Here is a 14,922-nt window from a genome sequence, read left to right as displayed (position 1 = left end):
GTAGTAGCACTATATACTACTCACTTCAACATCCTGAAAAAAGGAGTTCTCCAGTAGAACATTAAAGTATTCATTTCCCACATCCTCCATCTCTAGATTACTTTGGTTCGGAGTAGGGCACTGAAGTAACCCATGAGCCATCCATAGATGAATCAAGTCACTCTTTGAAATTCTGAAACCTTTGATGAACATTGAGCAATATGCAAAACACCGTTTTAGAGATGCAGATTTCAATTCATCAAAACTCAACCTCAAAACTGACAAGATTCTATGTTCTCCTTCTTGTGAACCCCATATTTGATTGTTTAGAATTGATTGCCATCCATCACCCATTTTGCATCGCATCATATTTCCCAAAACCTATTGATACACAATCATGATTTTGAATTCTTATCAAAAAATACCGCGCTAAAATTTAAGAAGAAATAACAATATAAATTAAGAAATATGAAAAGTTTCATAGGTACAGTCGTTTTGCTAGGTATCCTTGTACGAATTTTTCCTTCCACTACTGTACATATCTAAAAGAAAAAACAAATAAAGTAAACATTTTAATCGAAGAAATGCTTGACCTTATAAAAAAAGAAAGCAAAAAAAAAAAGAAAAATATGTTGGACCATTTTAATATAGAGCTATTCGTACATTTGACAAAAACAAATTAAAAGTAGTAATCCAATGACAATTATTTCATAAAAGAGTTCAATGTTGCAGGTGGTGGATCACCTCTTGACCAAACAATAAAAAATGTGGTTGCTCACTGGGGCTCCACCCATTACTGTTTTGAAGGAGTAGGATTTTCTTCTCTCTTATTCTTATCTTCCTTCCTCTCCTCCTCTCACACATTATTTTAAGGCACATTCCCTAGAGTCATAGTGAAGAAGCTAACTTTTTTATGGGTCCAAAAAGATATATGGCAGACGGTTTTGGTAAAAGACAAAATGCTTAGACTAGACTATTGTTAATTTCCTTAGGAAGACGAGTGGTGAATTGTTTTGATGGTTAGGAGTTTTTTTTTTTCAACCCACTATATTCCAGTTTTAAACTTTCCATTTCCTTGGTGTAAATTAATTTAGAATATCGTTTGTAATAATGATAATATTTGAAGAATGGTTATGATACATGCATTTACTTAGTACATTCATCATCTGACAATCAAATATGCAACTAAAAAGAGAGAATAAAAATATCATATCTAACCATATATGACTGTTAAATAGTGAATGTATTACGTAAATGCAGGTACAGTTGCCAAGTTCTATTTTTTAATGTAATTATTGACTACATAATATTTTTAGTTGCTTTGGACTTATCTGGGTGCAACTTATATGTAGAAGTGATTTTACTTATCAATGACTTTGATTTTCTTTTTCTATAAGCGATATTCTACACTAATCTACACTAAAAGGAAGAGGGAAGGTTTGAACCCCAGACACAATTAAGTCTCAACTCTGGTAGAGCCCACCCTAAGCTCCTACAGCCTTCCTTCTCGACGACGACGTCCTCCTGCTGTGAAAAGTGAATTTTTCGAACTCTCTCTTTCTCCCTTTGATTGAACCAGTCAAAAATACAATGGTGGCCTTGAGGTTTGCTCGGCCAATCAATGGTGACACCACCACAGGTGAGCCATCAACCACGTCGGCGATCCATCAATCTTAAGTTTTGTAACAAGATGTTGACTGATAGGGATCTTAAGTTTTATCCACCTTCTATGCTGAGAATATTGGCTTGCAACAACAATATCAGGCATAAAACTTTCAAAAGTTATCGGATTTACTAGTAGCTAAGAAGAACAACCAGCTTCTGATGAAAAACCATTCGCCATGCCCAACTGGTTGAAACGTCGTTCCTTTGTGAGAAGCAAACGCGAATGCGCATTAAGGCCTAAAACACCAAAGGAGGGGTAGGGGTTAGGTCAGGAGCAAGTCGCCCCACTCAGCTGACAGGGGGAGGCAAAGTACAAGGCAAGCAAAGAGTGTGACCTAAACGTGAGTCTTTGGCTACTAAGGCTCAAGACTTCAAGAATAAGGGCAAAAAAAACTAAAAAAAAAAGGTATTTAGCCGACCTTGATATGTGTTAGCGTTGTAGCTCACCTAACCATTGGTTTAAGGTTTGCAAAGCCCCAACACATGTCGTGAAAGGGTACCACACCAAGAAGCAGACTAGGGAAGCTAATTTTGGTCAAGTCTCAAAATCGCCCAAGTCAAGAATCCTAAAGATACGATGTTGGAGGTTTCAGATTTCCAAGAGGTTGCTGCACCTTTGAAAGATTATAATTTTAGACATGGGGCCCTATGTTGGTCGAAATTTGCTAGTATTTCGGTCTAAGTTAGCGAACAATTTTACGTTTTCGGATTTCTGAGTTTGGTGTTTTGTATTTCGGTTTATTATTAGATTGGATATTGTTATGGGTTTCTTGAATGATTTAATTGAATTCAAATATGGTATTTGGTTTCCATAAAGGGCTTGCTCGGTAAAATCGAACTGGATGGGAAATGTTATTTATTTAATAAATGAATTACTATTAACCGTTGAATTTTGTCCAAATTGAATCTTCGCCCTCATTTAAAATCAACTCTCTCTCTCTCTCTCTCTCTCTCTTCACTCAATTTCCCACTTTCTCACTTCCCCCTCTCTCGACTCCTCTGGCCACACCACACCACACCACACCATGCCACACCACCTTGACGCCATACAAGCTCCTCCGCTATGGTTTTCTTCTCTACAACTTCTCCAGCTTTAAAGGTGGGATTTTTCACCATAACTCTGAAATTTTTTGTTTGAATGAAAAACTTAGGGATTTTGAAATTGACTAGGGTTTCAATTTGAGGATTTTGAAATTGATTTAAGGCATTCGATGTCAATCCCGTCCCAAATTTTATTGTAATTTATCCACCCGACAATGTGAAATTACCAAAAATGGCCCTAATAGGCTTAAATGGGAATCCCACGTAAACCTTGAAACTCTTTTCATAATTTGTCTCTTTTCTTGTATTATTAGATAGTACTCGATCTTACAAGCATGTCTGCAGAGACAAGACGTAAATCAAACGTGTAAAGAGTGATTTGCGCATGTTCCAAAGCGAAAGGCAAAATGGTAATTTTGCTCCCTCAATAACCCACAACTTGTTTCCAAGACAGCAGTGGGATGTCAATAATGCAAGCTGCATTTTGTGGAACTGTTGATTTACTAGCTAGACTTGTTATTCAAATAAACAGCAGGACTTGTTAAACAAGTGGGAAACTTGGCCCATTTATGTTACTATTTCCTAATTAAGCGTAATGCCTAATTAGCTTATTGTTTGGGCTTGACCCAAACACACGCATAGAGTAAATTGACCCATTCTTTTAGCATATTCTTATAATAGTCGTGACCACAAACGTGTGAGCACAAGAGAAACAAAATTTGAAGCTAAATAAAGATTTTTACAAAACACGAAATATCAAGGGCAATTTGATAATTTCACCATTTACTGAAGAGATTTGTGTTTCGTCTTTTTTGGTCTTATTTTGGGAGCAACTGGGGTCCACACCTCTTTCCCTTGTCCTAGTTCCCTCTCATCTATGTCTCATTCTGCTTTCTGTCAAACTCCCTCACTTCATCTTTCTTCTTTCTTTCCCTTATTTGTCATTGCTCTCTGTGCACACGGCACCGAGACCACCACCAAACCACCATAACTCGTCCCTTCTCTTCTCCTCAAACCTAGAAACAAGGATAGAAACCTCGAGCTCAAACCCAAACCAGAGGGATAACGATCTCTAATTCAAACTTCAAGTTCTCTATTGAATTTCTCAACGTTTCCAATCATGGTCATTCCCAAGCTATTTTCCAGCCAAATCTCATCGTCTTGGGCGAAATTAACACCACCAATGAATTCCCCACAATCCCATGGACCAGATTCGAGCTTTACATGCTAGAACATGTCACTTTCTTGACAAAACCCAAATTAGCCAAGACTTTCGGGCCCTTTTCAGCCATTTCCGACCACCTTTTGGCCTCGATTCAGATATAATTTGAACTCTCTCAATCTAAGCTCCATTTTGATATGTTTAAGGTCAAATTTGGTTGAGAAATGCCTCTGATTTATGTAATTTTCAATTTATGGCAAAAACTTCAGCCGGTGAACGGCTGCGTCGGCAACCATCATTGGAGAAGATGACGGAATATTCTTGACGGCGTCAACGTCTCCGTTGGAATATCAGGTTATTTGGTTAGCTTAAACAAAATATTCCGTTAGCTTTAACAAAGTATTCCATTAAGAGACGTAATATTCTAGTTGGTTCCAGTTAGCTCAGACTAATGCGAATCGGCTCGAACCGACTTGACCAACTTCAACCGAATCGTTGACCGTTGACTTTTTACCGGATTGGCTTTAAGACCCCTCCTAAGGTATTTTGAAGGGCCGATTCTATTTCTGCACTCCATTTCAGCTTATATACTTTTATGAAACTAATGGTTTTACAAAATTTTACTTTTTGGATCATTCATGTTTGTTTTTTGCCCCTTCAGAACTTAGTAAAGGTGCTGTTGTGGCGACAAGGATTACTAGCAATCACTGATCACCGATGATGTAGGAAGTTTTTTTTCCTTTATGTTGCACTCATACTTATGCTCTGGCAATATGCTTTGTAATAAAGGTTTTAACCCGCACATTGCGCACTCTCACTTTAGTTACTTTAAGTTTTTAATTTATTCACATTTTCCACTTTTATGGCTTCGACAAATTTCAAGTGTCGATCATCATACTAGACTGTCCAGGTGGACATTTCAGATCGGGTTGTGTCATTCGACCTGAGGATTTTGAAATCGATTTTGGGAATTTTAAATCGAGTTAGAGTTTAATATAATTTTACTAATTCTAAATCTCTAATCATGTGGGTTCTAAATATTTTTAAAGGAGAAGCGTTTCTGGTGCAATTTGAGGTGGATCTTCGTAGAATCCTCTTGCGATTATAGGCAAATCTCAATCAAATCCTCTTGCAATTCCTACGTCGAATCCTTTTATGATTTTGGGCAAATCGATATTATTTATGTCTTACTGATTTTCGGTAAACCAAAATTTTGGTTCGGTTTCAGTTTTTATTTCTTATTCTCGAATAACTTGATTTCGCTTTTTGGTAACTGGTTTTTGGGTTGATTACTAAACTGAAACCAGCCTTGTGTGTGTGTGTGTGTGTGTGAGAGAGAGAGAGAGAGAGAGAGAGAGAGAGCGTGATTTCTTTTCAATTGTAAATTTTATTTTGTTAATAAAATTAATAATATTAACTGCAGGACCCATTTGAAGCTTATCAAGGAAGAGGATTATACGTGGAGGCTCTAGAGGTAAAGTCGTGCCGGACTCGCTTTTTAAGTGAGTTTTGCTAGCAAATCTCTTAAACTAATCTATAGCAAAGGGAGAATGATGATCTAAATTTTTGTTATAACATTCTACACTTTATTTTGGCTCTCCCAATATCATTACCAAACTAACTCTTTTTAATATTCTTATGTGATCTTTCCTTTTCTTCAGTCTTATGCCCAAAAAAAAAAAAGTTAAATTCATAAGAAAGCATGTGAAAACTTGAACAAATCGGTAATATGACGTACCTTTGCAACTAATGGAACACCTGCGCATTTTTTGGCGATCTCCCTTGCCATTCTCTCTTGATCTTCAGTTAATGAAGCACTCCCATCTGGAAATGCTTTATCCTTCAATATGAGCCAACATTCATCATCTGCTAATCTTCCCAAATCGCGCCGATGAAGTGCTTGCACAGTTGATGCAACAGTAACACTTCGGGAAGTGATAAGGATGTTGCTTCCTTGAGTATCATTAACACTCGCCAAACAACTCATCAAATCATTCCATTTATGAGAATCTTCATTCCAAACATCATCGAGTACAAGCAAATACCTTTTCCCTTTCAAATCCTCTTGCAGATTTTTTAGTATTGCTTCCTTACCCTGCATCCCAGTCTTTTTCTCGTCAAGCTGTTCCAAGATCATGCTTAAAATCGTCTTCACTTCAAAATTGGTAGATACACATATCCATATTTTTTTATTGAAGTGTCTATCTATCTCGGAATCATGATAAACTTTTTTAGCCAATGTTGTTTTTCCCAAGCCTCCCATTCCCACAACGGCCATAACCGAAAGAGAACTCTCTTGGGTATTGCTTGAGTTAATCAAGGTTGTAACTATCTCTGATGCAACTTCGTCCCTTCCCACTATGAACATTTCATCTTGAACAAAGCAAGAAACGGTCTCCCTACTGTTAAGTAATCCAATATCACAAGAGGACGTTGGATCTGCAATTAATGTGGACCTAGCAACTAGTCCAATACTGGCTGCCATCTTATTCAACTTCTCCAAAGATGCGTTGATGTTCTTAATCTTATGTGCCATTTGGACACGAAATGCAATGGGATTGTGGCGTGAAAAGAAGTCGAGTACCTTTTTCTTCATTTGGTTTCGCAGTTCCACCTTGCGCCGGAGAACTTCATATCCGTATTCATCCAACACATCATCAGCATCATGAGCTATGTCTTCAAGCTTCTTCACCCAAAGTTCCACGGCTTCGCTCCAAACTTGTGATTGTTCGGCATCTCGTAACATAGCTTGCGTGATGGACAATGATTCACGCAGCCTTGTGAGTTCTTTCTTGAATCCCCAGAGAAGACTGAATTCTTGAGTGGCAAGTGAAGCAACTTTCTTCAGTACTTCCTGGGCGGCACCGAAAGTAAGAATCCTTTCCATCTTTCCTTCTGTTACTCAACACAAAGAACACAATGATCAACCGGTTGAGGAACCAACAAGAAAATTTCTCCCGGCCTGAGTGGTGAAGGCTATTATGCATTCATAGACAAACAACTTACATTAAAGGTTAAATGGCTGACGCTATTGAAATCGTCGTCTATATTTGATTAGATATTAATTAGTAGGTACATTATACTGACTTGTGAGGTTGATCAACGGCTACTAATAGCCTACTTATTATAAAAATTTATCAACGCCGTCCAAATTTCAGACTTTGGAATAACTACAGATGCATCTCTTTCGTGGCTTCCCTCAAAAGTCAAAAACAGCTGTCAATATTTGTCTTGCCTTCATGTATTATTAGTTTAGGGAACCACATCGCCCACCAGCAATAATTGTTAATATATATTCTTTTTCAAAGCCCACCAAACCTTATCGAATCATGTCACCATGGAAAGTGCCCTGAAGTTTTCAGATTCAAACTGTGAATGTGCTTTTCTTTTGGATCCAATTGAATTGTGAATCTGGTATATGAAGCATTTGGTGTCCAGCCGGCAAGAAGCAGACAAATCAAAACCTGTTGTAAAAATGCATGGTAAATATGAATGTTATTTATGTAGTTTGAGTAGTAGGTAAAGGCTTGGGTGGAGTAGGTAATGGCTTAATGGGTGTAGTAGGTAATGGCATTAAGTGAGTGTGGTATGTTTTGATTTAACTCCATCCTGTTCATTTGCCTATATAAGGAAAGTCAAAGTGCAGGAAGGAAAAACACATCAAGAAGAGAGGAAATTATGAAGATAACATCAAAGAGAGGAAGAAGAGAGGAAAGAACAAAAAAAGTTATCTTTGTACTCCTACTATTCTAGATAATGAATGAAAGCAGCAGTGCCCCGAGGTCGTACTCTAGTTACACTGACACTACCTTCCTTTCATTTGTGTCAGCTGAAATCTCATAGATAAGAAAATCTTTTCATTTCATCTTCAAATCTCTGTACTACTAATTTTCTTAAAGCAACTATATATCTTGGTATATAACTTCTATTGTTTGCAAAAAAAAAAAAAGGGGAGAGATTGGATTCAATTCCACAATCCAGCGCCTGAAGCGCTTGGAATCACCATGTTTTCTGGTGACAAGATCGACGAAAAGAATAAAAATTTATAAAAAAGGGAAATGGGGTTAAAGCTTTTGGAATGGTGCAGTTTTAATTGGAGAAATTTTTTATTATGATAAGAACATGAGTGGTAAATCAAGAGTTTTTATATAAATGGTGAAATTTTTTATTTTTTAAGTTATTAATTTTTTAACACACATATCATATTATTTGTATATTAACACATAATGTTTCATCTGTATTTCAATTACACTGAAAAATCTCTTTTTTAGTTGCATCATAAGAAAAAGTAAAATTGATAGTGGGAAGCAATGATGGCACCACCTCTATGTGATTAAAAATGTTTTGAAATGATGCGTAGACATTATATGAAAGGAAAATAAAAAAATATAAAAAAGTTTTGGAATGGTGTGTCGACACCATTAAAAGGTTTTGGAATGTAAAAAATAAATAAAATAAAAAAGTTTTGGAATGGTACGTTGGCATCATGTGGAAAAAAAAAAAAAAAAAAGCTTTGGAATGGTGCCGATAAAAAAAAAACAAGTTTTTGAATGATGCTTTGGTACCATGTGAAAAGGAAAAAAAAAGCTTTTGGAATAATGCATTGCACAATATGAAGAAAAAGAAAAAAGCAAAAGCTTTTGGAAATTGTGCAGAAAAAGCAAAATGCAAAAGCTTTTGGAATGGTGCGCTGCACAATGTGAAGAAAAAGCAAAAAGCAAAAGCTTTTGGAAATTGTGCAGAAAAAGCAAAATGCAAAAGCTTTTGGAATGGTGCGCTGCACAATGTGAAGAAAAAGCAAAAAGCAAAAGCTTTTGAAAATTGTGCAGAAAAAGCAAAATGCAAAAGCTTTTGGAATGGTGCGCTGCACAATGTGAAGGAAAATCAAAAAGCAAAAGCTTTTGGAATGGTGCGCTGAATCATGTGGAAAAAAAATAATAATATATGATGATTTTCTAAATGTGAAATAATGATGGCACCATGTGAAAAATTAAAATATAACAATTGGTGGTCGGTGTAAATGAAATTAGATTCTATGTGTACTTCGTATTATCTTCATTAATTTTGTTATTTATGTGAATAATACTAGTCTAAAGCCCTTTTTCAAGTTTTATTTATTTAAAAATAATTTATTTATTATCGTTAGAATTACTGTCTATTGCTTTAATTTATTTTTAAGTTTTGATTTATTTATGTGAATGGTGCTGAATTAAAATCTTTATCACAAGCTTTATTTACTTAAAAGCAATTTATTTACCATGTCTGGAATTACCGTTTATTATTTTAATTTATTTATTGTACTTCTTATGTTATGATGAGTATATACAAGACTCAAAGCTCCTTGATTAGATCAGAACTTGTAGTTTCTTATTCCTCATTATATAAAATGATTGGACTAGAGATTCCATCGTAAAAAAAGATCGGGCATGAAGTCCATTGATCATCAAGATTGGATATGAAGTTCCTTGATGAGTACTGTAAGTTTGAAGTGTCACAGTGCCACAACTTAATAAAGGTCATAAGACTCTCAGTCCACAGACTATTAAATAAGGACCAGAAGTTACTTGATTCATGTAAATGATGATATAATCCATGCATATTTGCTAAAGAGTTTACATCTCAATTTTTTTATGATTATTGCATGTCACTGGGTATTGATGTTGAACATCAAGTTCATAATGTTCCTGCTCAAAATGGTTTAGCAAAAACATTTATTAACCGGATGAAATTGATTACACACACTCTGCTTATGAAAACGGAATTGCCAGTTTCTACTTGGGGACATACCATTTTACATAATGCATTATTAGTTCAGTTGAGACATATTGTCAACCATTAATACTTCTCAGTACAACTCGTGTTTGGGCACTAGCCAAACATTAAACATTTACGAGTTTTTGGTTGTGTTATTTATATGCCTATTACACTGCCACAACGTACTAAAATGAGGCATCAACACAAACTGGGAATTTATGTTGGATTTGATTCACCATCTACCATTCAATATTTGGAACCCTTGACTGTGGATATGTTTACAGCACGGTTTGCGGACTGTCATTTTTTATAAGACAGTTTTCCCGCTATTAGGGGTAGAAAAGACCGTTCCATAATAACGACAAGAATTGTCGTGAGATATACGCACTTTGTCTTATTTTGATTCATGAAGAAATCAATGTGAAAATTAAGTGCGAATATTTGTTCATCTTCAAAGTATTGTCAATCAAATGTTAGATGCAATTAATAATGCAACAAATGTGATAATATCACATATACTAGCTGCAAATGTGCCTGCAAGAATTGATGTCCCTGTTGGACAAAATAATGTGGCAGCAAATAATTTATCTGCTGCACGCCTGAAGCGTGACAGACCCTCAGGCTCAAAAGATTCAGTCATTCAAAAAAGAAGAATATGGACACTACTAAACTATTGCATTCTCTAAGCATAATTGTTACATGCCGGAAGCATGACAGCTGCTATATGGATACACGTCCCAAAAGGACAATCCACGAACATGGGAATTTTGATGTCTCATGCATCAAGCATGATAGACGTATATGTTTCAATGACTCAACTCCTGGAAGTTGAGATTAAAATCCAAACTCTATAACGCTCAAGAGAAGGTTATGATCTGCATTCTCTAAACTATGATTATCTTGGAAGAGATAGTGTAATGCCCTTGAAGACGCAACAGATATCCAAAGAAATGAAAAGCTTTTATGCATGCGCATGTACATGAGAATATGAGATCACTGATTGATGATAACCAATGGTAATTTTAGTTTTTTACAAGTAGCTACTTAATTCTTCAATGAGCTGTGTTGATATTGAGTCTTATTCTTTTTTCATTAACAAAAAGAAAAATTATTGGCCAAAAATGGAGAAAGGCAATTCCATTACAATTTTGTAAGAACGTGGAAAAATGGACCTATATATGTATATAATACACAATAGCCAAAAGATGTTAAACCAAGAAGGTTACATATGATACAGTAAAATACACTCACATGATATGACACAAGGTTACTAATTGAAATCTGAAATTATACTCCTGTAAACGAGTTCATATGAATGGATAATTATATACGAAGGGTTGTGAGATGCCTACATCATATCTCCATAAGTAAATCCCTCAAGTGTACATGGGAGCCAGTTACTCTGTATAAATTCCAAAGGAGAATGTGTCATGAAGCGTAGAAAATCCATGAAGGATTCAAATTTCTTGAAGTAAGCCCTGTAAGGGTAAAGCATAAATTATGTACTCAATACCAATGGATGATATAAATTTCCTTAGTGAGTACTTTCATTATGATATTTTTGCAACACGCTAAATCTCTTGCAAGAGTTGATGATATTAGATTGGAACTCCTGAAGAGTCTAGAAAGATTATAAGTGTTGAAAGAATATTGTCTCGAGTTATAGATCGAACAATATGCCAACACGAATCTTATCCATGATGTTTATGATATTAAAGGACCGTATGGATTGAAGAATATGAATACTCAAATGATTAACTAATATTTAGACACTAAGAATGATCATGTATCTTCGTGAGGAAAAAGATAAATTGATATTTGGTCCAGAAGTACCACATCTTTATGAAATATATGCTTTATTGTATTTAGCACAACAATATTCTTATCCATTAAGGTTCATTGATTTATATTCTTGGAACTAGAATATTTCATCGTTTCCTCATTTATTTATTTATTATAAAACCAGAAGTTTTCCATGGGTTTCTATATCTAACAAGATGGAATAAAGGTTTTTAGGCATTGATGTGATAAATAATAGCACGCAAATTAAACCATCTTGTTGACAATTGTAGTAAAGATGCAAGTAGGGATCGTTCTAAATTGGGGATTAGGAGGATTGCTAATCTACTTGAAACTAACTCAAAAACATAAAACTAGGCTTAAAAACACTTAACTAGACTCTAAGACTCTTAACTAGACTTATATGACTCAAAACAAACTAAAAAGACTCAAAACAGCACAAAACTATCAAAATGACTCAAAACAGACTCTAAAGGATGATTTGGACTGAATTCTAACTTTAACTTGACTCAAAACACTTAAAAACACAATTTGGATAGATTCTAACTAATTTGACACAACAAAGTAAAGGGGATTGAGTTTTTGACGAATTTAAAGCAAAACAAATAGATTTAAAGAAGCAAAATAAAAGGATACAAATTTGGGTGAATTGATGGGTGATAAGCTAGCTAGAGGGTCATTCTCCACACATGACACACTTGCATACAAATTGATTTCCAGTTGTTTTTCCAATAAACCATGAACTCAACACCCTAAGTTAACCGTGATGCACAAATTAATCATCAGATTTTCCTACGTTTATTGAATTGGATGAATGCATACAACAACCCAAAGTATTCCTCAATAGTTCCCTACATGAATGGCATAATAGAGATACATATCAAGAATCATTAAGTTCTATAGAAATCATAAGCATTGACATGACATTTGTAACTATGAATTGCATGATACTCCTGCCATGAATGTACTTAACGCGATCGTTTATAAGCGACCTCCACTACTTGTTAATATAAGTTCCTAACGATTAGGTGAGACTCCCTTACATTCTAGCATCAAATTCATGCATGCAAACTAAGCGGGTCATTCTTAATCAACATACAAGAATAAGTTATCAGTCAAGCAGTTAAGTAAATTGCACTCACAATTTATGAAATCACAACTGAAGGTAATCAATTCATATTGCAAATATAATCATGGTTTCAAAGTCTCCTCTAGCTAAAACAAGTTTAGCTCCTCATGTTTACAGCAAAACAAAGAGAATATAAATTAAACATTAAAAACTAAGATAGATTACACCTAGAAACGCTCCAACAATCAAGTTTGAATAGCCAAAACATCCAAGGTTTCTCCTCTCTTCTTTCTCCTTTTTTGTTGCGGCACAAGGATGTTTGGGTATGAATTATGGTGATGGATGTATAGGTTGGATGGTGGTAGGGGTGGATGATGGCTGAATGAATGGAGAGTGATGAATACCTTTATTTTGTGCGGCATATTGTGTATATATAGAGGGAGAAAGGTTAAGGCATTAATTAATTAATTTGGGAAGGTTTTAAGACTCCAAATCCTCCAAGAAAAGGGTAACAAATCAGAATCCTAAGAGAGAAAAGAAAGGGAAGTTGCGGCAGCACCTAGAGAGAAAGGGAATGTGTTTCCCTTGCACGGCAAGGAAGAAAGAAAGGGCAATTAGGTGCGGCATCCCTCTTTTGCTGGGATTAAGACTTCTACAACTTATATTTAGGTGTCCTAAATTGATTAGGAACCCATTTTGATAGCTGGAAATTAAGTAGGAAAGATTAGGATTGACTAAGTCAAAATAAGAAAGTTTGACTTATGTTTCCTACTTTGTGGTTGATTCCTTTTCTTGCAAATCTTGAATTAATTTCTTCCATCCCTTTAGCAGATTCCTAGCCCTCTTTGGTCTTCAATTTCGTCCATCCGCCTTGCTCCATGCATGTGTTATCCATTCCAAGCCCAAAACTGCTCTAAAATGCACCAAAATGCACTTTCTTGCCACTTTAACCATTTGGACCTACAAACATACTAAAATAGCTTAAAATACTAAAATAACTATGAACTAACAACATAAATGTAAGAAAACAAGCTAGCTAAGTTGCATAAATATGCTCCTATCAGGCATAAGGGAGGAAATTTTTATACATACATTACTTGGCAGAACCTTAGAAGGAGAAAGCACTGGAGACATATGATGTGAAGCCTCAAGTACTTAACAAAACTCCAAAAGGAGGAGGCACTGGAGATAAATCATGTGGATCCTCTGTACTTAGCGGAACTCCAAAATGAGAAGGCACCAGAGGTTGATTATTTGGAGCTTCAATACTTGGTAAAACTTCATACGGCGAAGGCAATTGGTGCATTCGGAATAAAGCCACAAACATCTGATGGTCACTTTGAATCTGACTTTCAAATTCCTACAGCTGGTCAAGTTTTCTTTTCATGCTCGTTGAGTAATTATATGCAAGAATAAGCAACTCTCTATTTTTGTACTTGAACGCTCTGATCTATTGTCTAAGATTTGTCACCTCAACCATTAATGATTCAACTTGGCGAGTTCAAGCAAGTAGACGTAGGCCCATATTGGATACAGAGCTCATACACTGAACACTGAAAGCCAGAAGTCTTGAACAACCAATTCATTATATTGTTTTGAAAGTATCATGTTATCCTTAGGAGTGAGAAGATTCCTAGCTACCACTGTGGCGATTATGTCATTCTTCATCACAGAGTCCCCAATCGTAAGAGGACCATTAGAGGATAAGAAAGATGGGTGTCATATATTGTCTTGAGGAGACATGCATGCATCTTCCACAACATTCAAATTGAAACGACGGTCAGATGGGTAAGCCATTTTCAGAAATGATAAAGGAAAAGAGATCAGATAAATTGAAATCTCAAAACTGCAAAAAGGGAAAATTTTCTACAGACGGCAACTTTTTGAGCATGTTTTTGAACACAATTGATGCCTCTATAAATGAAGAGGCAACATGGCCACTTGTTTAAAAATTGAAGAGGCACTGCTCTTCGAATTTCAAAAGCCAGATTTTCCTGAATAAAGTTCATTGACACTTTTCAGATGCAATGTGAGATCCCATATTTTAGATATATATATTATATTTAAAAAGTTTTTAAGGTTTTCTTCTTAGTACATTACGTATATGGGTGTGTGTGTTACTTGAAAGAAGATGATTTTTATAGGACTCAGATCCTCTCCTGAGTCGTTGCCAATGAGGCCTAGGGATCAATTGATCCTAGACTTTCAAATTCATCATGCAGCCAAAAAATAAGATAGAGTTGGAAATAGAGAAAAACGGGGAGAGGGGGAGTGAGAGAAGGGGGGATAGAGAGAAAGACAGTGAGAAGTTGAAGAAGATAAGCGAAAGCTGAGATCTTTGGGTGTGGTAATAACCTTGTGAGAGAGATCCTCGTTGACGGGGTTGGGAATCGGAGCATGCAAATCCGGCTCGGCGGGGTTGACTAAATTGTCTGGTGAATTATGGTGGGTT

General features: G+C 35.7%; 1 protein-coding gene across 1 annotated transcript; it reads right to left on the bottom strand.

Moving 5' to 3' along the window:
- Nucleotides 1–9: 9 nt before the first annotated feature.
- On the bottom strand, nt 10–7,360 carry LOC108865488 (putative disease resistance protein RGA3). Its single transcript, XM_048576994.1, has 2 exons — nt 5,586–7,360; nt 10–360 (listed from the first exon to the last, which is right to left on the bottom strand). The coding sequence occupies exons 1-2, from the start codon at nt 6,732–6,734 to the stop codon at nt 10–12; spliced, it is 1,500 nt and encodes a 499-aa protein (XP_048432951.1). The 5' UTR covers nt 6,735–7,360.
- Between the last annotated feature and the right edge of the window lie 7,562 nt (nt 7,361–14,922).

Source organism: the organism of the source record quoted next, unplaced genomic scaffold, assembly GCF_019419815.1.
Source record: "Pyrus x bretschneideri cultivar Hongxiangsu unplaced genomic scaffold, Pyrus_bretschneideri_v1 Contig94, whole genome shotgun sequence".
Classification (NCBI taxonomy): Eukaryota; Viridiplantae; Streptophyta; class Magnoliopsida; order Rosales; family Rosaceae; genus Pyrus; species Pyrus x bretschneideri.
The sequence above is the reverse complement of the archived record's forward strand: the minus strand, read 5'-3'. Positions and strand labels throughout refer to the sequence as shown.

Coding starts and splice junctions, on each gene's coding strand:
- LOC108865488 (XM_048576994.1), bottom strand. CDS start 6,734: ATGGAAAGGATTCTTACTTTCGGTGCCGCCCAGGAAGTACTGAAGAAA. Junction 361..5,585: donor GTGTTCCATTAGTTGCAAAG/GTACGTCATATT, acceptor GTGTATCAATAG/GTTTTGGGAAATATGATGCG.